This window comes from Sceloporus occidentalis, unplaced genomic scaffold (assembly GCF_023333645.1).
Source record: "Sceloporus occidentalis isolate IW3139 unplaced genomic scaffold, rSceOcc1.0.p SCAF_3, whole genome shotgun sequence".
In the NCBI taxonomy this organism is placed as follows: Eukaryota; Metazoa; Chordata; class Lepidosauria; order Squamata; family Phrynosomatidae; genus Sceloporus; species Sceloporus occidentalis.
The window spans coordinates 72,288,800-72,315,717 of record NW_028316983.1 but is presented as its reverse complement, the minus strand read 5'-3'; the positions used below and the strand labels follow the sequence as shown (position 1 = coordinate 72,315,717).

Here is a 26,918-nt window from a genome sequence, read left to right as displayed (position 1 = left end):
ATTCTGTAGGATGGAACCATGGCAGTTAAAGGGGTGTCAAACTGCATTATTTTTGTAGTGAGAATGCAGCCTAAGAGATATTCAAGAGCTGGGATTTGTAGTTATGCGAGGCACCAACACTCTTTGGCAGAGAAGGCTAAAGATCCTGCAAAACTACAAATCCCAGGATTCCATACAGCACTTAAAGTGGTGTCAAAGTGCATTTTTCTTACAGTGTAGACACTGACACACCCCTTGTGTTGGAAGGCCTATTAAATCTACAATGAAGAAATAATGCACTCTGGCACCACTTTAAGTGCTGTAGCTCCATCCTACCGACTCTTGGGATTTGTATTTTTGTGATGTCACTCTGTTGTTGTTGACATTGTGTTCCTTCAAGTTGTTTCTGACTTATGGCAACCCTAAGGCAGGGTGATGAGACATCCTCACCACAAAGGAGGACAAGGCACCGCAAAATGGAGGACATGCAAACAAGAATAAAGGAAGACACTACAAAATAAAAGCTAAAAACACTCATATAAATATAAACGAATGCTTCCTTGCTATGCTCAAAATGGAGGGCATTTTGGAATTGCTCCTGGAGATAAGGTTAGGATCCAGGAAAAGGAGGACGTCTGATCACTCTGTCCTAAGGCTAATGTATCATGGGGTCTTTTTTTTTGGCAAGATTTGTTCAGAGAGGGTTTGCCATTGCCATCCTTTGAGGCTGAGAGAGTGTGACCTGCCCTGTAGGTTTCATGCGCAAGCAGGGATTCGAACCCTGGTCTCCAGAGTCCTAGTCCAATACTCAAACCTCTACCCCACACAGACCCAGGGGTGCATCTACACTATACAAATAAAACAGTTTGATACCACTTTAACTGCCATGACTCCATCCTATAGAGCCCTGGGGATTTGTAGTTTTGTGAGGAACCACCAGCGCTCTTTGGCAGAGACGGCTAAAGGCCTTGTGAAACTACAAATCCTAGAATTCCATAGGACAGCGTGGGGGCACTTAAAATGGTGTCAAAAGCGGCATCCACACAGGAGAAATAACCCAGTTTGGCACTGCTTTAACTCTTTCTGGCTCAAGGCTATGGAATTCTGGGAGCGGATTGGCACCGCTTTAACTCTTTCTGGCTCAAGGCTATGGAATTCTGGGAGTTGGAGTTTGTTGTGGGCCCGGGCCCCACAACAAACTCCAACTCCCAGAATTCCATAGCCTTGAGCCAGAAAGAGTTAAAGCGGTGCCAAACTGGGTTATTTCTACTGTGTGGATGCAGCCTGAGCGTGTTTTTATTGTCTTAATGTTTTAGGATTCTTTTAACTGTTTTAATATGTTTTAAAGCACTTTTATTCTGTGTGTTTTTGCTACTCTACTAGTTTAGTTCTCCTTCAATGCCTTAAAGCGGTGTCAAAGCGCATTATTGTTGCAGTGTAGAAGAACGAAAGACGCCTGAGCCTTCCTTTCACTGCGAACAATAATAACTACTTGACATCCCATGACGTCACTGAGGCGAGCAGCAACGGTTCGCCCAGAACGTTCTGAGAAATTCCATCCTCCGACTTTTAATTAAAAAAAAAACATTAAAGGGGAGACTCGAGAAAAATGGGGAGGAGGCCGGAGTGCCGCGCGGCATGCTAGGATATGTAGTTCAGAGGTCGTTTACGTCCCTTTGGGGGACGTCGTTTCCCGGCAGGCTTTGCGGCGCGCCCCTTTCAAAACGGCGGCGGTTGGGACCAACCCTCCCTTTGACCATTCCAGAGTCAGAGACAGAGAGGGAGGGAGCGGCTTCTTTGGCTGGCCCTCGAAACTGCCTGGCAGCATGGAGTTAGGCGTGTATAGGTGCCTTCGGCCTGGGCTGAATATCAATATCCAGCGGAGCAACGGTAGGTGAAAGTTAAGCGGGACAGAAACGCGATCCGCTTTGGAATGTCTTCTTTCTCTTTCCGTAACCATTGCAGTCGTGCTCTGGGGGGTTGCTACCGCGCATGCGCCTGCCTTTTTGCTATGCCCGTGTGTTTTTATACCCAAGTAGTCTGGTGCCTCTGCCTTCTTCGCCTCCCTTGGCGTTGTCTTGTGCCTGCCTGCCATTTCTGACTTAAGGCCCTCTCAGGGGCTGTCCTTGGCAAGACTGCTTCAGAGGAGGTTCCCCACTGCCTTCCCCGGAGGAGGCTGAGAGAGTGGGGCTTGTTGCCCAAGGGCACCCAGGGGGTTCAAACCCTGGCCTCCAGAGTCGTAGTCAAACACTCAAACCACTCAGCCGCGTTGGGTCTGAAAGACTTAAGATGAAACCTTTTCAACTGACGGTTGCGGATTTATTTAGAAGCAGGGAGACCAGGAGCGCCTCTGAAAAGAAAGCATAGGATCGTAGAGTGGGAGGAGAGGGCAAGGGCTCCCAGTCCAGCCCCATTCTGCTGGCGTTAGGAGTGAAGGACCCTGTGAAGGAAGACACTCTTCTCTTTACCTGGGAGAATGCTTGCTCTCTAGGAATCTCCAGGGCAACTCTGGCCAGCATCTGCCAGAAGTTAATCACAGAATATGCTGAAGGACCTCCAAATGACCAGAGAAGTGTGTTCTCTAGCAACCTCTAGGTTCTCCAACACAACTCAGTGTCAGCTTCTGGCAGAGTTGTGCTGGAGGACCTCAGATGCCTAGACAGAGGAGTATTAATCAAAACCACAAATGATCAAATCTACAAAAGCCAAAGCACAAATATGGAGGGCCAACTATATATAACATTCTCAAAGCAAGACAAAGCCAATAAATAGATTTTGTGAAAGAACTCACTCTACATGATTCCTGTGGGGTTTTTTAAACTTCTTGATACTTTTCTTAGCCTTATTGGAACTGGTAGCAGATTTCCCTGAATCCCACAAATCTAAGAAACTCTCCTTTCAAGACTTCCACTGTCGTTGCTGACCTTCTAGAGCTGCATCTGCACTGCAGAAATAGTCCAATTTGACACCACTGTAACTGCTAAGGCTCAGTGCTATGGAATTCTGGGACTTGTAGTTTGTTACACTCCTGGTGCCACAACAAACTACAAACCCCAGAATTCCATAACATTGAGCTGTAGCAGTTAAAGAGGTGTCAAACTGGATTGTTTCTGCAGGGTGGATACAGAGATCGACTCCACTTTAGCTCCATGGCTTTGGAGATCAGGGTTAGAATCCCAGCTCAACCATGTAAACCCACTGGTGACCGTGGGCAAGTTACACTCTCAGCCACAGAGGATGGCAATGGCAAACCTCCTCTGAAGAAACTTGCCAAGAAAACCCCATGATAGGTTCACTTTAGGGTTGCCATACAAACTCAGTGAATTTATCTAATCCCCTTTTGAAGGTGTTCAGGTTGTCAGTCCTCACTAGATCTTGTAGCACAAAATTCTACTATTTACCTACACACTGTATGAAGAATTACTACCTTTCATCTCTCTTCAGTCTTCAACTATTCAGCTTTAGTGTGTGAACCTGAATTTTAGTACTATGAATGGGGAGAAAAACACCCTATTCACCTAAAGGTACTTCTGTAATGTTGCCTGTAATTTGTCTTTTTTTCAAATCTAAATACCTCCAAACCTTTTTATCCTTTCCCTGTAAGGGAGTTTCTTCAGTTCCTTGATCATTTTCATTTATATATATATATATATATATATATTCTATTGAAATTTTCACAACATGGTAAAACTACATATATTTAAGACAGGAAAAAGAAGAAAATAGAAAAAATAAAATAGGAAATTAAAGAAAAAACAAGAACAAAGAAAAATAGATTATATAAAGAAAGGCTGCTGTTGTTGTGTGCCTTTAAGTGATTTCTGACTTATGGTGATCCTAAGACAACCTTATCATACGTTTTTCTTGCTAGAATTTGTTCAGATGGGGTTTGCCCTTGTCTTCCTCTGAGGCTGAGATAATGTGACTTGCCCAATGTTACCCAGTGGGTTTCCATGGCCACGTGCGGATTTGAACTCTGGTGTCCCAGAATCCTAGTTCAACATTTAAACCACTGCACCGCTCTGGCATTAGTTGTCTGCCCCTTGCTTGCATCTTTGTGATAAAATCTGCACTCAGTTTTTCCAATAAATGTTTTAGACTGTGTGACAACACAAGGCATGTTCTTTCTCATGAATTTCTGACTTGCTGAAATTATCACTATTATAAAATGGCATACCTGAATGTCTTTCTATTATTCAGGCGCAGTCCATGCTGCAACTATCAAGACTGTGAGTTTGGAAAAAAAGACTGTGTCAGTGGAATGGACAGAAAGTAGCAGTACCAAAGGGAAAGAGGTGAGAAATAGGGTGTCTTATCAGGGCAAGGTTTGTCTAGGAGTAAGTATCACTGAATTCAACATGGTTTATATCTGAGAGAACATGTATAGCATTGCAGTTCTAAAGTATAAGCTACTTACAGGGATTTCTTTAATAAGTGTCCTGTTAAAACCAGCCCCCACATGTAATACACACAATGCTCTGTGGAGAATTAGTACAAGGATTCCAATTTGAAGTTGTTTTGCACATTTTTCAATAGCAGTCAGTAGAACGTTTTTCAATAGTAACTCCTTCCACTCTTCACATTAGGTCCCCCCCCCCCCAATCCACCATTCTTCTTCCTTCTGGGAGTTCCACCCAAGCAATACAATGTAGGTTTAACTCATCAGTGTGTCTATAAATGGGGCATACATAGTAGTAATGCCATCTTGGGAGCTCTTGCACAGTTAAAGCATAAAAAATGTGTTATTTGTGTCCTGAATGTGCAGTCTTCCTTAATAATATAAGAACTGCATGACACCAAGGGCCATAATTTGTTACAAGAGTAATGACAACAAGGTGTTCCACCTTTTTCCTGCACTAGTAAATGGTATGTAATGTGGAAACAACCCTGAAAGCAGTTGAGCTTTTTTGGCTCAGAAAGCCAGATAATTTAGTCTGTAGTCCTAATTTACTCACTTGGAAGTAAGTTCTTCTTTGCTTAGCAGGACTACTGAATAGACACAACTAGGACCGGTATGCATGCTGTATCATCTTTATGTGTTAAAATTTATACAAAGCTGTTTGTGTGCACTGTGTCTAAATGGATAAGAAGCAATGTCTGCTGATATGGTATGGTGTGTGTGTGTAAGAGGTATCTAGTTGACCTATAGTCTTGAGGTTCAAATATTGCTGTCTGCTCTGTGGGTGCCTCTCTAGCTCAAGAAAGTGGCTGTTGGAATACTGAAACACTAGCAATAGGATTATGATGTCACTCTAAGGTCAAGCAGTTGGACTGAGAGGACTTGACTTGCTCACTTTACCTCTGCACAAAACTAAGAGGGAGAAGTTGACTAGATAAACTAACTGGTTGTGGATTAGGCAGTAAACACTTACTTTTTTTTTTTGGAGTGCCTGTCTTTGTTAGAATTTATTTCAGTAAGTAGTAACTACTTAGCAAACATGTGGGACTCTTACCAAAGAAATCAGAGAATGATTAGGATGTACTAAGATTAGCTCCCAGAGATTAAAAGCATTTGTGGCAAATGGATTTTGCCAGTTTATTTTGAAGTACACTGCCTTCCCCATGGAAAGAGGTTTGTATTGGGGTTTAGATGTACTGGGGTTTAGATGACATTGGTAGGCTGCTTGTTTTGATAAACATCTTAAATATCAGCTCATTATATTGTATTGTTCATCTTTTAAATGTGACAACCTGAATGTATCATTGTCTTTGAGAGATAGATATCTGAGGCTGATGCTTTCATATGGGTTAGATATCCTTCTGTTTTTCCCCCCTTTACAGATTGACTTTAATGATTTGGTAGCAATAAATCCTGAGCTATTCACAACTCCAGTTGCTGCTGATGTGAAAGACAGCCTTCCTGTCCAGGAAAATGTAATCACACAGGTAGGTGATTTTTGTTATTCCTTGTGTATTTGGACAAGAAAGCAAGATTCCTCAAACATTTAGATTTTAAACATAATATTAGCGCTTTCTATACCTTTAAATACTCTTCTGCTTCATATCTGTCTCTGTGTTAACCTCTGAACATTTAAACATTGGTCAAATTGTAAATACACAACATGCATTTATATATGCAATGGATTAACTAAATAAATACTTCTAAGTACTGTAACCTATTTTTGCGCATACCTTCTGGGGATAATTTCTGTCTTTCTCCAAAAAAAACAAAATTACTCTATTGTCCTCTAAAAGTACTGATTACTGTTTTTCTTTTTGCATGTATGCTTATTTCCGCTGAGCACAGTGCGGGTGGGATGGCATCATGACCCTCCATTTTCATCTGTGTGGGAGGTAGGGGTGGAAATAATGAATTAGATGAAGGAGACCTGGGAAGTAATGAATTGGGGGAAGGAAAATGCACACACACATACACACACACCACCTGAGTGAAATCATTGGTGCAATGACAACTGAAAGGGCAAGTCTGAAAATAGGCAGGGCAGAAGAAAGAAATGTGGGAACAGATAAGTAGAAAGAGAAGAAAATGATACATGGTGAGCCATCATTTAAACAAATGGGGTGAAAATAAAATATGGGATGGAGGATGTGCAAGACAGACAGACAGTTGCTTCTAGGAAATATTGACAAGCACAACTTTTTCATGATCTTGACTGGCTGATGTTTCTTTTTCTGTATGGTAGTGGAAGGTCCAAAATACTGCTGCTCACTGCTATGTTTGGTTACCCTTACCTGTTGTTTTTGTCTGTCCAAACTGCCTTCTCCCCAGTTACTATAGTCTCGGCCAATATATTCTTTTGTTTCACTGTTGTAAAGCTTGTCTTTTGTCCAATGGAGTCATTTTCTGCTGCTCACCTTGTAGTCATCTGATATAGCCCCTCAATTCTTACTTCTCATTCATCTATGCTTAAGGATCATCTTCAAATGTTTCCACCTTCCCCTTTTATCAAGAGAAGGGAACTGTATATGCTACAGTGCATTTTGATCACTCCGCTTGGACACATTCTAGACCACTTCACCTCTTGGTTGTCAGTACCTATACTTATAAACTTTTATATTCTAGGCTGTGAAGCTTACTAGTTCTCTCTTGTGGACCTCTTGAGGAGAAGTAAAGTATAAATATACATGAGGATAATAGTAATAATGACATTTCAAGTGTTATGGCATTCATTCAGTTGTTTGATATGTTGCTATAGTAACTTTATGTGTGGGTGAGTGTAAAGTCATTCTTTTCTGTGTGCAGATGCATGTGCCTTCAAATTGCCTGTTAACATACGGTGACTCCATGAATTTCACAGGGTTTTCTTAGACTAGGAATATTCAGAGGTAGTTTTGCCAGTTCTTTCCTCTGAAATATACCATATAGCATCTGGTATTTGTTGGCAGTCTCCCATCCAAGTACTAACAAGTGCTGACCCTGCTTAGCTTCCAAGATCAGACAGGATCTGGTGCTTTCGGTGTATTTAGACACCAACCAACCGAAAGGGCCTTGTGGCATCTTAGGCCTGTTACAGACAGCCAAAATAAAGCTGCTTTGAGTCACAGTGGAGGTATGGTGTTTCAATGATGCATGCATCCTAAGAGTCCAGAAGTCGCACCAAAGCCACGCTCCAGCTCTAAGGACTGGAGCATGGCTTTGGTGTGGCTTCTGGACTCTTAGGATGCATGCATCATTGAAACACCATACCTCCACTGTGACTCGAAGCAGCTTTATTTTGGCTGTCTGTAACAGGCCTTAATTTCTTTTTATCTGGCGTGAGCTTCCCACTTTGACAAATGCATGAAACATTACCTCAGTTGGAATAAACATATGCATAAACATTTCCAAATTCTAGCTCTCCCAGAATCTTTCTAGTGATGATGTGTGATTTCTTTAAAAACATAAATAGTATAATTTTTTATCAAAATGAGGTCCCTAGGAACCCAGAGCTCTAATTTGTTCTCCCCCCCCCCCCCAAATGTAGCCCATGCCCACTGAGCTAACCCCTGCTTCATGTTCTATTTACAGTAAGGCCTCTCTAGGGCCTTGCCAGTGCCTTCTAGGGAAAAAATGCAAAAACGTTTTGGAATTTGAGCGAATAGAGTACTGCAATGTGCCTTTTCTATCCTGTCCTGGTGTGTGTATATAACTGCTTCACTACTGTGTGTATTCTCTTCTAACCTTTCCATAATTTTAGATATTTCTATATGTAAACTGAATACCAGCACAGATACCAGAATACAATGATACTTCTGTTTTATCCCTTTGAATCCAAGGCTTTCTGTAGTTATCTTAATTTTTGGAGTGAATAGCTATGTAGCAGATGGGAAGAGGTTAATTTAAATAATCCCAAACCACTGATCTTGGATGATCATGCCAACATGGCACGTGTCACAGATACATGGCTGGATGAGACTGGGAAGGGGGCTAATCTCTCTCAGCTTTGTCCATCAGGTTCTCTTTTCAGCAGCAGGTGGCATCTGAGGGACGGGACATGGATTTGCAGTAGCCTGTCAAAATTCCATCCCCACAGTTTTCTGGGTTTGAGTGTGTCTGTTGTTGTACTGCCCACCCCGTTGTTCAACTGTCACCCTTCCTGAGCTAGCAGGGTGCTCTCATTTGGTGCTGGAGTCCTCTCATCTTGTAGTGCTGGGAGATTTCAGCATCCATGCTGATACTGCCCTGTTGGGAGTGGCTCAGGACATCATGTCTGCCATGATAATCATGCATCTCTTCCAAGTGGTGTTTGGTCCTACTCATGTTGCTGAGTACACTTTGGGCCTTGTTTCCTGTAGTGGATGTGGTAAATGGTGATTTCAGAGTGGAGGAACTAGCTAGTCCCATTGTCATGGACAGATCACCATCTAGTGGGGCTTAGATGTGCTGGGATTCAGAACCTCTGCAGGGGTGCAGGACTGATTAAAATGGTCTGCCCTAGGAGGCTTATGGGTCTGGATGGATTTCTGGTGATTCTTGGGGAATTTGCTGCTGCCTTGATAGGGGATCCTGTCAAAGTCTTGGCTGAAATGACCAGGCCATCCTATCTGATGGGAGTGGAGCCAAACTGCCCCCTCCTTGTTTTCTAATGAGCTGGTGGTGATGAAACAAGTGAGAAGGTAACTAGAGTGACACTGGCAGAAAATTTAAAGTGTATCTGGTCAGACACAGGCTAAAGCTTGTCTGAGGGATTATTCTGTGACTATATAGGCAGCAAAGGCAAGTCCACAGCCTGGATGTGCTCCTGGATTCAGCTCTGAGTCGGGAAGCTCAGGTTTCAGCAGTGGCTAGGAGTGCATTTGTACAGTTAAAGCTTGTGCACCAGCTTCCTTCAAATGTCAGATTTATCTATGGTGACGCATGCCTTAATGACATTCCGGTTGGAATATGAATTCCAGAGAAGAGAAGGTATATTCCATTGCAACCAGTTAGCGGAACCAGCGTGGCATAGTGGTTTGAGTGTTTGACTATGATTCTGGAGACCAGGATTCGATTCCTTGCTTGGCCATGAGACCAACTGGATGATCTTTGGCAAGTCATCTCAACTTCAGGGGAAGGCAAAGGCAAACTCCTCTGAACAAATCTTGTGAAGAAAACCCCATTATAAGTTCAGCTTAGAGTCGCCATAAGTCGGAAATGACTTGAAGGCAAACAGCAACAACGAGAATAAGGGGAGCACTCAAAGCAAATGATCTTTTAAAATGATGGTATGAATCTCTTTTGTTAGCTTGCTCAGTAGAGTTGCTTGGTCTCCTGCCTCGGTCTTCAGCAGACTTGTTAAAAAATTGCAAGCTACTGTAGTAACTTCGAAACAGTTCTAGAAATAATATAGATCTCTGTAATGTAATATGAGATGAGATTTGTGTTGGTGCAAACATAAATGGAACACTTTTTTTTAATTTCAGAGAAAAAATTGCAGGACAACAATCTCAAAAATTCCTGCTCCAAGGGAAGGTAAACACTCTTCATTAGAATTCAAATATATAGCTATGTTAGTCTGTAGAATCAGTACGTGTAGATATCTTAGAGTACCTTTGAGACTAACTAAAAGAAATAAATTGGCAGCATGAGCTTTTGTAGACTTCAGTCTACTTCCTCAGATGCATTTGGATCTCTTTACTAGCCGTAGATACTATGAATAGCTCTATTTTATATTAAAATGAATACCAATGCTGCATATACATTTAAGGATATTAATTGCTACCATTTAGCTAGTGATATAGCATTTGTAGACTTCAAGTGTAAGATTTTCTCATTTTATTTGGTAACATCCCATAGGAAAAATAACCCACCTTTGTGTTTATAAACAACTCAAGATGGCTAACAACAAATATCACCAGTAATAAAATACAGCAAATACAGCAAAATTAGAAAAAGTAACATGTCCCCGATAAATTTATGCTAATGGCGAGTAATAAATATCTCATGAATGTATTGTAATTTTTTATTAAAAGATGAGATAAAGGTATTTGTTTATAATGTGACCAAAGTTTCTGTTGCACAAAAATTGAATGGTTTTTTTTTAAATTTGAATTTATCAAAGATTTGCAGATTTGATGGTAGCTCTTAAAGGTGGCTTTTGTTGGAAATTCTGGTGTTTTAAAGTGCATCTTAGTTGTGATAACAGCTTTGTTAAATAACAAGCATGCATAGTTGGGAGTTTGTTAGAAACAAAATATTGACTACTGTGGTAACCCATTCACACTATTAGATTAGATTTCACCAAACCTTCCTCTACATCTGTCTTTTCCTGCAAGGGGTTGCTGAAATGGTTTAATTAGTTTCTTATGAATCTTTGCATCAAAAATATGCAAATGTTTTCCAAGTGAACACTAGTACTGTTTGACTACTTGTACCATTTTTCCTTGCTTCTTTAGCTCTACGGTACCAAGCTAGCAAAATGTCAGTCATAGCAGAATCACAAAACAATCCTCTGGAAAATGAGATGGAAGTAGAATCAGCTGTTCCCATACCAACACGAAGCCATTCTGCTCTTCCTGGTGAGTGGGATGAGTACAGCATAGTAAAACTTGTCTTGCAGATGTGTCTGAAAGCGCAGGATATCACACACTGTTTTCTTTAAAACACCTTGTAAACCTGCACCATTGAAAGTACCCCTAAATACTAAAGAGCTGCTCTCATGTCAGTGTTAACAAAATTTTATCTTCTTACACGTCAGCTGCAAAATTGAATATTCAAATTCATTGCACTGCACTGCTCAGCCATTTCACACCCCTGTCCAATGCCAGCCTCACAGTAATTACAGTGGATACCTCTAGAGTGCTTATACAATAGCAGAAATTATTGTGGTGAGAAGGCTATATACAGTTGGCCCTCCACATATGTGATTTTGACTTTTGTGGGTTTGATTATTCACAGATTTGATTAATACGGTATGTTCTCTCTATGGATCTCTAGATCCTCCAGTGTGGATTTGCGAAAAGCTGACCATAGAGTCACCCTGGAGGACCTAGAGAGTCCTAGAGAAATTTGTAATTCTGTGGTCAGCTTCTGTCAGATGTTGACCATAAAGTTATGCTGGAGGAACTAGAGATTCCTAGAGAAGTGTTTTCAGATATTTTAAAACGTGGGTTTTTTATTTGCGTTTTATGGGGGTCTTGTGCCCCTAACCCCAGCGAATGTAGAGGACCCACTGTATTTCCATGCTACTGCACACCCTATATCAGTGGATCTTAAGTGGTGGGGCAGGGGTGTGTGTACAAGAGTTGTTCAATGAGGGACATGACACTTGGGGGCCTTGATTCTTCCTCCTCCCAAACCTTTTTACGTGTAAAATGTAGACGTGCATTGAGTTAAATATTGAATTCATTTAAATAAAACTGTTTTCATTTGAACAATGTTATTTCCTTATAAAATGTTAAAATATGAATATATGTGAATGTGCAAATTACCATATGCACAGTAAACACTGGTGGCGCAGTGGTTAAATGCCTGTACTGCAGCCATTCACTCAAATCCACAAGGTTGCGAGTTCAAGACCAGCAAAAGGGCCCAAGCTCGACTCAGGCTTGCATCCTTCCAAGGTCGCTAAAATGAGTACCCAGACTGTTGGGGCAAATTAGCTTACTTGCTAATTAGCTTACTTGCTGTTCACCGCTATGATCTTTGGAATAGCGGTATATAAATAAAACAAATTATTAATTATTATTATATATTATGTCGAGTGGAGTTGAGTGATGGCCGCATGTAGATGTAAAAGAGGGGGCCCCAAGGGTTAAAAGTTTCAGTACCATTGCCTTAAATGAAATCTCATGCTTGAAAATCCTCAAATATTAGATGTGGATGCAAGGCAAAATGTGTGGTCGCCACCAACATTGTCCTTGACACCATGCTGAATGTTGGAGGTGCTCTAGCATTTCCAATATACACTGCTGCGTAATGTTCATGGGGAACTCACCAAAACAGGAACTTTTAAGTTTATTGCTTCACATGTTCAGGTTTTATGTTGTTCCTTTACAGCAGACCACACAATCAGGTTGCTAGAATACAGTTGTTCACCTACATATTACTTAGTTATTTGTTTTTTGTTGACAAAGAGTATATCAGGCAACTATGTTGACGGCCAGTTAAGTCATATTTAAATGTTTATGTCCCTTGTTTGGACTTTTCTATTTAACAACCTGCACCTCTTGGCTTAAATCTATATGTGATATGTTTTGTTTCCCTCTGACTTAAGCACTACCAATTATCTCACGGTTTCTTGTATTGTCTTAGACAGTATTTTTAACCACTGGGTTCCTGTCTCAACAGTTGTACGAGCTCGATCTAGAAGCAGCTACTCTTCTGACAGATGTAACATACAACCAAATGGCAATGAAGTGACAGAAGAAACTACACAGTCTCTCAGAATTGTCTCTGCTGCAATTCAAGGTAAAGAACGTTTGATAACTTTCCTTCATGAACCTTTTAATTCAACTTTTATACAGAGTTGTATACTACTCTGTTGGTAAATAGAGTTGTGGATTAAAGCCTAGGTTGAGCTGCACATCTGCTTTGTAGCCTTATCTCATTCAGTTCTGAAAATTATAAAGTAGTACACTTAAGACTATCAAGTTTATTTTGATGTGAGCATTCATAGATAATACTCCACTTCCTTAGATGCACTGACTAAATCTGTTAGTTTGAAAAGTGCCACAAAAGCTCCTTCCTGCTTTTTTTGTTTTTTGTTTTGAAGCAGATTAGTATAGCTATCCCTTTAGATATAAAGTAGCATTATGGGTGTATCTTGATGTCCACAGTGTCCTCTCTGCCCACAAATACAACCAATTTATCTGCATTAGCAGGACTAATGGTCAAAGACGTCTGGATACATTTCAATCTGTAGCTGTTTTACTGAAGAGTGATAACGTGGTAATTTCATGGATTATGGTCTTGCCTTTTTAGGAGGCATCTCTGGTTGGAAACCATGGATGGGTCAACTGCAGCCCCATGTGTAATGTGTGGCCTCTAGGGGTACAAGTGTAGCCTCCCATGTCCCCTCAATTAAAAAAAAATACTGAAAAGCCTCCTTATGCTCTAGAGTCCAGAGGAGAGCAATTTTCCTAGATTTTGTGACCCCTCCCCCCTTTGTCCAGGTCCAACATGGGGTGTATGTAGCTCTGGACCTGTGGAAGTAGCCTGTTCCATTGTAGGTTGTTCTGTCTTGGCACAACTAACTGCACCGTGCTTCCTCTAGCTCGGAGAAAATCTAACATTGTGAAAGAAATGGAAAAAATGAAGAATAAGAGAGAAGAAAAAAGAGCTCAGTTCTCTGAAATAAGAAACAAGCGGGCACAGGTAAGGATATGAGCATATGTAATTCTTTAAATGAAATATTCTGACGAATATTCCACTTAACAGCTGAATGCTGGCAGTATTTTCAGAGACATAGAAAATTTGAGTATCTGTTTTCCCTCTGATCTGAATAAACTAAGAACCTCAAGTGTATACAGCTCTCTGTTAGCATGGAATGAATTAGTAAAGGATTTCATATTAATTACTGTTCCATATTTCTATTCCTGACTATCTTTATGAAAGGCTTTATCTCAGAGCTGCCTGAACAGGCTGTATTCTTTTATTATACCAAGAATCTTGTGTAGCTTTTATGAAGATCAAATCTACAAGTGGGATAATATAATGAAAAGCACTTAATTTGAACTTAATATTTTAAGGAGTTTTTTAGTCTCAGCCCTAAATAAAATTGCATAAGGTGTATTTTGACAATACTTGTTGAAGATTTTATTGCAAACTAAATGCTTAATGAAAGACCAATTCCAGCACTCCTTTTCCTCTTTTTTCTAATCAGTACTTCATGCTGGGGAAGGGAGTAAACCCCATCACCACCACCACCACCCGTTGCCCTGAAATTCTCACTGTAGCAAGTGTTTCAGCTAATTAATACTTTGCTTTAACAGGAGTTTGACAGCAGTTGTCCAAACTGGGATTTTGCACGGATGGTCAAGGAATACAGAGCCACTATTAATTGCCAGTCGATATCAATGAATGACCCAGTGAGTAACTAATTACAACTAACTGGCTATTTGTTATGTTGCCTCAGATCATGTTTTCTGCCAACTATAGTTAAAGAGGCAACAAAAAGAAGATTCTGAGAATGTCAAGAACTATGTAAGTGAAATAATTTGACTGTGGAAGGGAACTCTTTCTGGTCTCCAAATACATTCTCTAAAAGTTTTGAAATCAACTCTGACAGTGTGTGCATTACACTGAGTAGATATGTAAGATTGTTGCTGAATGATATCGGTAGGATATTAATTCAGAAAACTTCTGAAGATCAGATGCATGATCTGTATGTGCAAATAATTAATCAAAGGAGATGGTTGCTATGTCTTCTTAGCAATTTATGTTTTATAGTGCAAATGATTTCCTGCTTTGTCTAGATAACTTAAATCATGTGAATACGCCAACATGAATTTGTTTACTTTACAAACATATTATATTATACCATATGATATTAAATATGGAAATTCTTTTTGTCAGGGCTCAGACTCAAAATACATGAAAGACATATCTGGAGGCCAGCACTGCACATGGCCGCTAGTGCCATTTGTAAAAGTAGTGGAAACCATATACATCACATGATTTACTGGAAAAACTAATCTTGAAGCAATGTACTGTAGTAATTTTCCTATCTCTTCATCCTTCCTGCGCAAGGTGATCCCCTAATATTCTTGCAGTGTGTCCTGCCAGTACTCCTTCACTTTCTTATGCCTTCGTGTTTTTTGTTGTTCCATTTGCAGTATGGAATAAGGATATCTGAACTTCTGATCTTAATGTGGTTTGTGTTTTCTTTCTGTTTGTCTTTGTGTGCTTAAGATAGAAGAACATAGAATTTGTGTGTGTGTGAGGAAACGGCCCTTAAATAAACAAGGTAAGATATGTGGGATTTAGTAATTTCCAACTATTACTCATGTTGGGTTCTGTAGAGTCTGTTACTGAAAAAACTATGTTTGATATTAGCCGTGGGAACTAAGCTGCTGTAGAAATTTGTTTTAGAATGATAACATCCAAGAATAGCTTTGAATTAAAAAGATATAGAATAGTATTAAACCTCTTTAGGAAACACATCCATACAGGTACAACTTGTCAGCTACTTCTAATTTTAAGCAATTTCTCCATCTATATTCTGCCACATTGAAGATATTGTTGTTGATTTGTGCCTTTAAGTCATTTTTGACTTATGGCAGCCCAAAAGCAAACATAACGATGGGGGAGGGAGGTGAATTTGTTTAGAGGGGGGGTTGCCATTGCCTTCCTCTGAGGCTGAAAGAGTGTGACGTGCCCAGAGTCACCCAGTAGGTTTCTATAGCCGAGTGGGGATTTGAATCCTGATCTCCCAGACAGCATCTGTAATGCAGAAATTATACAGTTTGAACTGCCATGGCTCAATTCTATGTAATTCTGAAATTGGTAATTTTGTGAGATATTTAGCCTTCTCTGTCAGGAGCTCTCATGCCACAACCAACTATATATCCCAGAGTTCCATAGCATTAGGCCATGGCAGTAAAAGCTGTGTCAAACTGCATTATTTTTGCAGTGCAGATGCAGCCCTAGTTTCCTAGTCCAACACTCAATTATATCATGATGTGTCTTGCGCATATGCCCTAATCTTCTCTCATGGTTTTTGTCACTACCAGAATGTCTCCATTCCCTAAATTTATGTTGTCATTCCTTTTTTGCATTACTAATTACCGTATATGTGGCTTTTGCCCCCCTTGCTCAAATTGTTATGAGTTTAGAATGTCTATAGAATTCACAGGGTCCTATTTCATACTGCTTTTTTTTCTCCTAAACAGAACTTGCAAAGAAAGAATGTGATATTATTACTGTTGTCAGTAAGAACAGTATCCTAGTCCATGAACCAAAGGTGAAAGTGGATCTGACAAAATATCTTGAAAACCAGCCTTTTCGATTTGACTTCTCATTTGATGAAAAAGCTTCAAATGAAATGGTTTATTGGTAATGCTTTCCTTTTCTCCTGTAGAATCAGTTTGCAAATTAATACCGATGCTTTTTTACTGCAGTACTGCCAAAAATAATTTAATTTCTTCATGGACTGCACAGTCTGATGCCTCACTTCAAAAATTCTTGCTTTTTTGTATCTATCCATATGTATGCAACAATTATTTGCTAGTACTATGTATACTAAAAGGTCAGATAGGTAAGATTCTTACTTGCCCCATACTGTATGGAGCTGTTTTAGGCCCCACAGTATGTTTTCTTCTGCACCAGAGAAGCATTTATTAGTGGGCCTCTCTTTCCAGGTATATAGAGAGGTTCTCAGTATCCTATGATTCCTTTGGCTGTCATTCCGTGAAGCACAGGATTTCTCCCTTTGCAGAAAGCTAACACTTGAACCTATTGAAGTTACTATATTTTTTTAGTATACAATACATATTTGATCATGCCCGTTTCTAAATGTGATTCATCCTAATTTTTCAGTGTCTGTCAACAGGATACTTAAATTGTAACATACTTTTTACATGATGCTCTTTTTAGATGGACTGCATCAAAATTTGAATGCTGTATATACCCTTATACTATGAAAGCTCACATTTTCCATTTGTTCTTATTATACTTGCTCAGGTTCACTGCTAGACCGCTTGTACAGACAATCTTTGAGGGGGGGAAAGCTACATGTTTTGCCTATGGCCAGACTGGTAGTGGAAAAACGCATGTGAGTATGTAGTAATTTGAAACCAAATATGAGGAACCTTCGACTTTCTACATCAATGGTTCCCAAACTTTGACCCGCCAGATGTTTTGGACCTCAGCTCCCAGAATTCCTGACTGTTGGCCAAGCTGGCTGGGGCCTCTGAGAGCTGAAGTCCAAAACACCTGCAAGACTGAAGTTTGAGAATCACTGTTTGAGATATTTTGGACTCCTTAGTATCTTGCCATTTGCCATACTCTGTGGGGCTGATGGGAATTATAAGTCAAAATCTGAAGGGCCAAAGTCCCAAACTGTTTTATATTCTGGATTGAATCATAGTTGTTTAAACAATTTTTGAATGATTGTCTTGAAGATTATTGGCCTTTTAAAATGCATCCTGATCAACAAAATAACTAAAACTCAGATTCTAGCTTGCATTTTATGAAGTGCTTCTGTTTTTCTATAAGAGGACAGAGCTGGCATTATTGAAATTCAAGTGTCAAGGCAAGTTCATGTCTGTTGGCACCTGGGAGATAACACTTGGTTTGTATGTGCCTTCTTTCACATTTCTGACATAAAAGGACCTAGGGAATCTACATTTTGCAAATTCTGGGTTCCAAAAATAACCCTATAATTAATGGAATTAGCAAAGATATTTTCAAAGTGGTGACCTGTCTTGATTTCTCTATGGATATAGTCCTGGGTGTTAAGAATGAGTGAACTCATCCAAGAATATATTCTTAGCTTCGGGTTACTTGCTAACTTTCTGCCATCCCTATCCAATATTATTCATTACGCTACAAATTATGGTAACATAGGCGTATACGTGTGTTTCAGAGTGTTAAGGAACTTTTTTATGCCATACCTAAAAAAGTTTGTCAATCTATTACTACATTTGTCTGCATATTCAGAGCTGGTATATTTAGGTATTTTTGAATGAGATTAGATACTGAATATTGATGTTAGTTGAACTTGAATGATTTTGAAGCGATTGGATTTCATGGTTTTGTTTATTTGTTTTTGGAAAAAAAATGATATTTTTTGTGTTTACAAAAAATGAGCATTGCAAAGAAGGCAATTTTCTTGTGGTTACTGAGACTTTATTTTCTAATGTCTATTTCCTTTCTAGACTATGGGTGGAGACTTCTCAGGGAGAACACAGAAGGCCTCCAAAGGAATATATGCTTTTGCATGTATGTACTCTTTTCACTTTAACATTAAAAAAAAACTTTATAAAGGCGAAGAGTAAGGTATGTGTAGAAGGCTGTGTCGAGGTTAAAGTACAGTGGGCCCTTGTTATCTGCTGGGGTTTGGTTCCAGGAACCCCGTGAATAACAAAATCCGTGTATGCTCAAGTCCTATTAAATACAGTGGCATAGCAAAATGGTGTCCCTTATATAAAATGGAAAAATCAAGGTTTGATACTTGAAATTTATACTTTTTATGAATATTTTCAAGCCGTGGATCCTTGAATCTGTGTATAAAAAAATCCGTGTATATGGAGGGCCAACTGTACTGTCCTATTTGAATTGCAAGTTAAATGCTGATTTAATTTGCTAAAATTCATTGCAGATGCTTCAAATATGGTTTCTTAAGCATATCAGAGCTGTGAGAGAGCTTGTGAAGGTGTCTCAAAGCATACCACACTATTGATAAAAGTTTCCATCTTGTAATTTTCTTTCCTTTACCAGCACAGGATGTCTTCCTCCTCCTGAACCAGACACGGTACAAGGCTCAAGGTCTAGAAGTATATGTGACTTTCTTTGAAATATACAATGGAAAGGTGAGGCCATCAAGAGTGCTGGAGAGGACTCAGATCTTTTTTGGTATAAAATTTCGTAGTGGAAGTGAATATTGGACTGATGCTTCCCCCTTCCTCTTGTGTGTCTTGTTGTGTATAGCTTTGGTCCTGATCACTAAGCAGATAGAACTGGGTTTGGATATGCAGCCTTGTCAGTTTGCCTCACCTAACTTTATTTATTACAGTCTTTTCAACTTGGTTAACTGAGTGAATAGGCTGGTAAAAAATAATGGGAAGTAGGTGTTCTTATAAAAGCGAAGAGGTGTGATACATCCACTATTCTTGAGGCTACAACCCATTCTGTGTACTATAGCTGTGACTCTTACCAGTTATGAGGCAGTAGTCTATAAAGGAGCAGCAGACCTATAGTAGAGAAGTATGAGTTATTGTCAGGCCCATCTCCAGTTCATTAGTGTCACTCCTTTGATTTCAACACCTAATTGACTCTCCATATTAAGCAAGTTAGATTCACTTCTAATTTTGTACCTTCCATCTCTGAATTATAGCAAATCCTAATGTCTGTTTTAAATTGGAAAGCTCATGCTGAAGATTGACAATAGAGTGGTCGCCCCTCCTTTCGTGGGGGGATCTGTTCCGGACCCACTTGCAAAAACAGAGTTTCACTTATATTCAAGCCCCATTGGCTTGAATATAGGCGCGGGCATGTGGGGGGCACCCCATTCATTCTCCCTCCATTCGTTCCTTGCGCATAAGCGAGGGATGCGAGTCGAAGACTGCGAGAATGGAGGGAGGACTGTAATTCAATGAAGCTTAACGTGATGCCTTGCTCCCAGCTGGTCACTTGCTAGAGCCAAGCTATTGAATTTATATGCATCTTTTCTCCTGGAGTGGGACCCAAGGTGGATCACAAATAAAATTGGTTTAAAAATTTCACAATAAAAATGTAAGAACACTTAACATCTCTTTAAAACAGTATAAAATTACATTTAAAATACAAAAACCATAAATAAAACACAAAATAAGATAATGTGACTATAAACTCTAAAACTATTTTTTCTCCATAGACTGAGTGCACATCACCACAAACTCCCTAATGTAGGGTAGCTTTTTAATCGATAATGCTTAAGTATAATGTACAGTCTATCCCACACACTTGACTGTTGAGAGTTGAATATGCATGGATTTGATTAATATATTCTCTCTAGGAATCTCTAGGTTCATGATGGTGAACTCATGGCATGTGTGCCAGAAATGGCATGCAACACCATTTCCCCTGGAGGCAGATGGAGGCCAGGAATGGCGCAGGGGGAAGAGGAGGAAGAGGTGCGCTCCTTTTCCTCTTCTTCCCCCCTTGCGCCCCCCCCCCCCCGGTCTTCAGCTGTCTCTGGAGAGGCAGCTGAAGGCCTGGGAAGGTGGGAGAAGAAGGCCCACCCCCAGAAGGTGGAAGTCCCACCCCGGGGGGCAGAAGTCCCTCTCCTGGCACCGGGTAACACCTTTTAGTTTGGGCACTCGGCCCCTAAAAGGTTCACTATCACTGCTCTGGGTCCTCCAGCATGACACTATTTGCCAGATGTTACATTGAAAGACCTAGAGATTCCTAGAGATAATCCTTCTCTAGTCATTTGTTGGCCCTCTAGCACAAGTCTTTGGTCAGTTTCTTGTGGATGTTGACCATAAAGTTGTGCCAGAGGACCTGGAGATTCCTAGAAATCTCTTGGGTAAAAAAAAAAAGTGGGTTTTTCATTTATCTCCCCCGCCCCCTTTAATGGGGATTCTACATCCTAACTCAGCAAATGTAGAGGGCCCACTGTACTCCTGTTGATTAGCAAGCTTTATAAGGAGAACTTTTGTGCTGGCCATGTTAAGACAGGATTGTTATATCTTGTTTATTTAAATGTGACAATTATAGTATCAATTCTTCTTGCAAATGTTTTTTTTAATACAGTTGTTTGACCTCTTGAACAAAAAAGCAAAGCTGCGAGTATTAGAGGATGGCAAACAGCAGGTTCAAGTGGTTGGCCTGCACGAAATACAAGTGAATTGTGCTGAAGATGTTATCCGGATGATTGAAATTGGGAGTGCCTGCAGGTTTGTGGTTTTCTGTGCTCTGATATTTGTTGGCTTATTGTTTATATGGAATGCTCATTTGGCCATTTCTCAGCAGTTAGGAGGAACTGTTGAGGAAAGGTGAGCTTTATTGTCTAAATTGCTTCCTGAATTACCCAATCCTAGAGAATTTAGGAAAATTTAGGGGCTGTTCATAACCTTTAGGTTTTCTGTGGTAGCATATAGCACTTTAATATTTCAGAATGAGGAGGGAAACTGTGTGCTAAGCAAACTTGAAATCAGCATAAGCAACTTTGTTTAATGTTCTAAATAAATATGCATCTATACCAGACTAACTGGTCATGAAACACTGAATTTTCTTAGTGTTTTTTTACAAACCCAACTCGAAGTAGGAAATGGATTCAAGGGTAGATGTGGAAAGTTAGGGAGAATTTCAGTCATTCATGTCACAGAAGTTTCAAACACAGAATGCTAAAGAGCATTTTGCACACATGTTACATTTTGGTGTCTTCCTTCATACATAACGTGTTGGTGAAGCAGTAATTGGAACATGACGTGGGGATGAGAGAAGTTGCAGATGTTACCTTGGGGAGACAAGCAAGATCCAGATCTACTGGTGGATTTCTGTATACTAACATTCAAGGTTGAGTAATTTTGCTCATCCGTTTTCTGTAGCAAAAGAGGAATCAGAGTATGATGAATGAAATAAAACCAAACCTAGAGCAAAAGGCAGAGGCAAGTCTTCATTCTTCATTGCAGAGATGGAATCAGAAGATGAAACTGATCAGGCTTCCCTCTATGCCTTATGAGCACTTTGAGCTCAAGAACAATTCTCTGACATAGATGAACAACAAGCCTTAGGGTTTCTCGAACTTTGAGCTGTTGGAGGGTGGGATTGGGTTGGTTTTTTTCCTCTCAGAGCTTGGAAGTAACAGGTGATAGTTAGCTGAAAGTATTTACATAGGGGTTGGAAGAGAGATAAGATCTTAAGGTATCTGTCTCATGTTACACAATAACAAAAAAGTAACGATTGGTGTAACAGGTAGTGTAATGAGTTGTTTCAGCACTGTAATGCATAATGTCAATCATTTACTTTCCAAATACCAGTGGCATCGCAAGAGGTGTGCAGGGGGTGTGGACTGCACCAGATGACACCCTAAGAGGGGTGACACCACTGTTCCTCAAACACCTACCTTTTGGCAGAAAGAGGCTGTGTCATTTGCCTACTGCCCTTTGAAATGCTTTTAAAGCATTTTACCTAGCACTGAGCCAGGTCAGTTAAAGTGGTCTCAAACTGGATTATTTCTGCAGTGTGTTTTGGACCTCAGTTGATCTAAAGCAGTGATTCTTAAAGTGGGCAGTATGATCCCTCAGGAGGCAGTGGAAGGACCTAGGGGAACAGTAGGGTGGGGGAAAGGGGTGGCAAGGGGGCTTTCAGTCAAAGTATTGGTGTGCATGAAAGACAAGGAGAACCAGTAGCCTTTAGGACAGGCCTCCACAACTTGGCAGTAGGTAGGGGCCAAAATTTAAAAAAAAAAGGCTGAACTTCTTCGGACTGCAGATAAGTTTTTATTGGCTCACTTTCCAACTTTTCACTTGAGGGGTGAGCGTTCATTCACCCTTCCTCTGCCCCCACCATCCAGCTCTTTTCTAGGAGAAAGCTGGGTGGCAAAGGAGCCTTGAGGGGCAAGCATTGAGCTTTACAATGTAGATGCAGATTGAAATAAAGAAGCTGGTAGCATGAGCTTTTGTAGATTTGAGCCTATTTCCTGAAATGCATGAACTTTCAGTTAGTCTCAGAGGTGCTGCAAGATGGATTGAGGTGCCTGGTGGGACTCCAAAGCCACCGCTGCTCCCCTCTCCCAGGCCTTCAGAGTGAGGGAGAGGAAAAATGAATAGAGGGGCGTTGTCTCACTCCAACTTCATGCTACTTTATTGTGGGGCAAGCCAGTGTGGCAAAGTGATCTGAGCATTGGACTAGGACTCTGGAGACCAGGATTTGAATCTCTGCCCCACCCTGAAACCTACTGGGTCACCTTGGGCAAGTCACATCCTCTCAGCCTCAGAGGAAGGCATTGGCAAACGTCTTCTAAACAAATTTGGCCAAGAAAACCTCATGATAGGTTTGCCTGAGGGGTTACCATAAGTCTGAAATGACTTGAAGGCATACAACAACAAGAACAACAAAACAACACGAATGCTTCAAGAAAATGCCAGTGTGGTGTAGTGGTTTGAACATTGGCCTATGACCCTGGGGACCAGGGTTTGAATCTCTGCTTGGCCATGGAAACCCACTGAGTGATCTTAGGCAAGTCACATTCCCTCAGCTTCAGAGGGAGGCACTGGCAAAACTACTTCTGAACAAATCTTGCCAAGAAACCCCTGTGATAGATTCACCTTAGTGTTGCCATAAGTGAGAAATGACTTGAAGGCACACAACGACACCACCAACAATAAGAAAGTCCCAATAGGAATGCCAAAGTGGTGTAAAAGTTTAAAAATTGGAGACCAGGGTTTGAATCCCCTCTTGGCCCATTGGGTGACCTTCAGTAAGTCACACTCTCTCATCCTCAGAGGAAGGAGTTGCCATAAGTTGGAAAAGGACTTGAAGCACACACCAAAGACCCATTAACATCAATGGGCTGCAACGCCATGCCCCACATTAGCAGTGACTGCTGGGATGACAGTGCCTTTGGAGTCCTGTGGGGCAGAAACCCCACAGGACTCCGAAAGCTGGGGGGAGGGGAGCCCTTAGAGTCTCATGGGACATAAGTCCCACAGGGCTGTGAAGGGAGTGTATGTGCCTGTGAGAGCCTTCAGAGCCCCATAGAGCAGAAGCCCAACAGGACTCAGAAGGGAGTGGGGGGGGGGGGAACCTTCAGAGCCTCGTCGTGAGACTTTGAAGGAGTGTATACGTGTGTGGGAGCCTTCAGAGCCCAATGGGAGTCTGAAGGCTTAAGGGCAGTGCCTGAGGAAGAGGAGTGCGAGGTGAGCAGAGGGAGCTAGGGAAGGTGGGGTGAAATTGGCTACCAGGGTCTGTTTTGCAAGGGTTTTGGGGCTTGGAGCAGATCTGCATAACATGCAGCCTTGACTATAGCCACCAATGTCCCCCAAATCCTTGCGGGCCACATGTAGCCTACAGGCCTGCTATAGGACCATGGTGGGGATGAGGTTTGCATGAAACCTCTTATCAGGGTTCCTCAAAACCACAATGCAGCTTTCCTGATCATTTAGTGTAGTGGTGTCTCCTGCTCTTTGCCTGCCTTTACAAGCTCACTCCCTTAACTGCATCTTTCGTGGTGGCAGTGGCAGTTGGGAAATTCTTGCAAAACTTGGATGCAGGCCATTGCCATGTTACCATTTGGGACAGACTGACTGACTAGAGCATGTTAGAGCATGTGGCAGTGCGGGAGAAGCAGTGGCAAAAAGGAGCTTTCAAATTTGGGAACCTGCTTAAGCTTTGTGAGCTTTGCTGTGACTTGGCTGGCACGTTGGAGCTATTTTGCTGCTTCTGTTTTCTTTCATGGGACAGGCTGAGAGAAGATAATAAATAAAATAAAAATTTTATTTATATTTTCCTGCCTCCCCCAGGTGGATCGAGGCGGGATTACAACTTGGTATAAATATATAAATACAAATCACAGCAATAAAATACATAAGCACTTAATTAAAAACAATCTATCAAAAGGTGACAGTGGGATAAAGATATTCCAATCCTGATCAAAGAGGTGGATCTATGTGTCTTATACAAAATTGGGTGGGTATGCTCGCTGGAGGAGATCCATCTTAACTGCCCTCTTAAAAGTCTCCAAGGAGGTAGTAAGACTGTTCCACAATCTTGGAGTGACTATGGTGAAAGCTCTTTGGGAAGTTGAGGCTAGTCTAGTCGTTTTTAATTCCAGCAAGTTCTTCCCCAGTGTTCTGAGAGTGCGGGCCAGATTATGTAGTAAGTAACTCGGTCCTAAGCCATATAGGGCTTTAAAGGTAATAACCAACACCTTGTATTGTGTCCGGAAGCAAATTGGCAGCCAGATGTATATGTGTGTGTGTGTGGGGACACTTAAAGCTGTGTGGGGAAGATGTGTGTCTAGTGAAGGAGAGGAAGGTGTATCTCCAGTTCAGGACATGTTGCCTCTGTAAACTCCCGACACACATACCAGCTGTGCCCATCTCTGCCCCAATGAAGAAGGATTGAGTCTTTCCTTGCCAAGGAGAAGGTTCTCCCTTTACGTACGGTTACCTTGGGAGCAGCAACCAAGTAGCTAGCTGAGCATTGACCAAGGGGCCTCAATGCTGGAGAGGTGGCATAGTTGAGAGGCTGCATGGTTGCTCCTCCCAGGTGACCAGGTGCAAAGCGACCAAGATTGGTTATTATGAATTTGCAGTCGAACAGTAGACCTAGGGTTGTTGCCCAAGATGAAAGAGGGTGGTAGCCAGAAATGTTTGGGGGCCACTGATTTAAAGCATAAATCTCATAGTCAACCCATATCTCTGTTAAAAAGTTTGTCTCATGATCTTCAAATTAGGATTATCTGATGGAGGTAGGGCCTTTAAGGACTGACCTGAAAGGTTGGCCTGGGGGCAGAGTTGAGGCACAGACTCCAGATGACACATGCCCGACTCCACCCCAGACAACATGCGGCATCATGGCGCACCTCTGGTGCTGCGTCCAGATGATGCAGTGCTGAAGGGGTGCCAAATAGTTGCACTGCCACGACTATGGTGCCCTGTCAAGGGTGCAAAAAGGAACCACTTTTTGTGACTCCTTTTTGCGCCCTCGGAAGGCCGGATTGGAGCCGCAGCATGAGGTTGCCGATCTCACACGAAAAGGGGTGGCTGTAGGCTGCCCCTTTGGAGCAGTCTGTAGAATTCCTTAGTTTAGCCTGAACATAACATTTGTCAAAACTTTATTAATTCCTGACCCTATGAATGTTTTTGTTATCTCTGCAGGACATCTGGGCAAACATTTGCAAACTCCAGTTCCTCACGGTCCCATGCTTGCTTTCAAATTATTCTGCGCAGAAAAGGAAAACTTCATGGGAAGTTCTCCTTAGTGGATTTAGCTGGGAATGAGAGAGGTGCTGATACATCCAGTGCTGATCGACAGACACGAATGGAAGCAGCAGAAATAAACAAAAGCTTGCTAGCACTAAAGGTACAGGGTAGAACATAAATTGTAGAGGTAATGAGAGTTTGTGGTATGCCTCAACCAAGAGTACCTGGGCCTGTTAGTGGAATAATGCCGGATATATCTTGTTTGCTCTCAAAAGATGGAAAACCCCATTCTAAGTCCATGTATGTACTGTAGGAGACAGTAGAGTAGCATACTCGTGCTAACATTAAACTTGAGGCACATTTGTTAAAATAGTTATCACGGAATTAGAGCATGAGATAAGATGGGATAACCTAAGCTGTTGTGGTCTTGGCATGAAGAGCTCGTCATTGTCCTTGTTAAAATACATTACGGTCGGCTCTTGCCATCCATTGATTTGAGCATCTGCAGATGGCCCCACCCCATTCACCTTGGTGGTGGCACGTGCATGCAGCTATACCACCATTGGGAACAATGTGAATTGAGGTCCTGCGTTTTTTGTTATCTGGGGAGATGTGTGTTCAGAACGGAACCCCTGTGGATACAAAGGGCCAATTATACTGCTATGCTAATCTAGCGTAGAGTGCTTAGTATTCCAGAAACATAACCTCAATTTTAAGAACTACTGTAACCTGTTGTTCGGCATTCTTCTTGTATCACAAAATACTAAGCCTGGATACTAATTAAATTTTGTGGCTACATTTAACTTTTCCTCAAACATAAAACCCTGAGCTTTCCAATATGTTTACATAATAGTAAATAGTTTAGATACTGTTAAATCATTAGACATCCTGTTTTCAGATAGCTTTGTAATCATGAAGGTGCCAAATTCATCATTCTTATATTAAATCTGAGATGTTTGATTTTTATAAATATTAGATTTGATTAAACATTTGTATGTTTCTACAAA

The 26,918-nt window shown here is 41.1% G+C and overlaps 2 protein-coding genes across 7 annotated transcripts in view; one reads left to right on the top strand and one right to left on the bottom strand.

Annotated features, from left to right (window-relative positions):
* The window catches only part of CCDC17 (coiled-coil domain containing 17), a 48,863-nt gene extending 47,388 nt beyond the window's left edge, over positions 1 to 1,475 (bottom strand). For all 3 annotated transcript variants that reach the window (XM_089514995.1, XM_089514996.1, XM_089514997.1), the window contains exon 1: positions 1,360 to 1,475. The gene's annotated coding sequence lies outside the window, so the exon portion shown is untranslated. The remainder of the gene's footprint in view (positions 1 to 1,359) is intronic.
* KIF2C (kinesin family member 2C) overlaps positions 1 to 26,918 on the top strand; it is a 36,409-nt gene that overhangs the window by 1,266 nt on the left and 8,225 nt on the right. Inside the window, exons 1-15 of one of the 4 annotated variants that reach the window (XM_089514998.1) lie at positions 1,580 to 1,869; positions 4,180 to 4,274; positions 5,761 to 5,865; positions 9,823 to 9,871; positions 10,795 to 10,917; positions 12,689 to 12,808; positions 13,614 to 13,714; positions 14,332 to 14,427; positions 15,251 to 15,305; positions 16,231 to 16,393; positions 17,021 to 17,111; positions 18,217 to 18,280; positions 18,779 to 18,870; positions 20,795 to 20,937; positions 25,867 to 26,071. In XM_089514998.1, coding sequence (XP_089371124.1) covers positions 1,806 to 1,869; positions 4,180 to 4,274; positions 5,761 to 5,865; positions 9,823 to 9,871; positions 10,795 to 10,917; positions 12,689 to 12,808; positions 13,614 to 13,714; positions 14,332 to 14,427; positions 15,251 to 15,305; positions 16,231 to 16,393; positions 17,021 to 17,111; positions 18,217 to 18,280; positions 18,779 to 18,870; positions 20,795 to 20,937; positions 25,867 to 26,071 — 1,566 coding nt within the window. In that variant the 5' untranslated portion in view covers positions 1,580 to 1,805. Of the gene's footprint in view, positions 1 to 1,579; positions 1,870 to 3,088; positions 3,504 to 4,179; positions 4,275 to 5,760; positions 5,866 to 9,822; positions 9,872 to 10,794; positions 10,918 to 12,688; positions 12,809 to 13,613; positions 13,715 to 14,331; positions 14,428 to 15,250; positions 15,306 to 16,230; positions 16,394 to 17,020; positions 17,112 to 18,216; positions 18,281 to 18,778; positions 18,871 to 20,794; positions 20,938 to 25,866; positions 26,072 to 26,918 lie in introns of those variants that run through there. The other 3 variants (XM_089514999.1, XM_089515000.1, XM_089515001.1) reach the window with 3 other exon arrangements.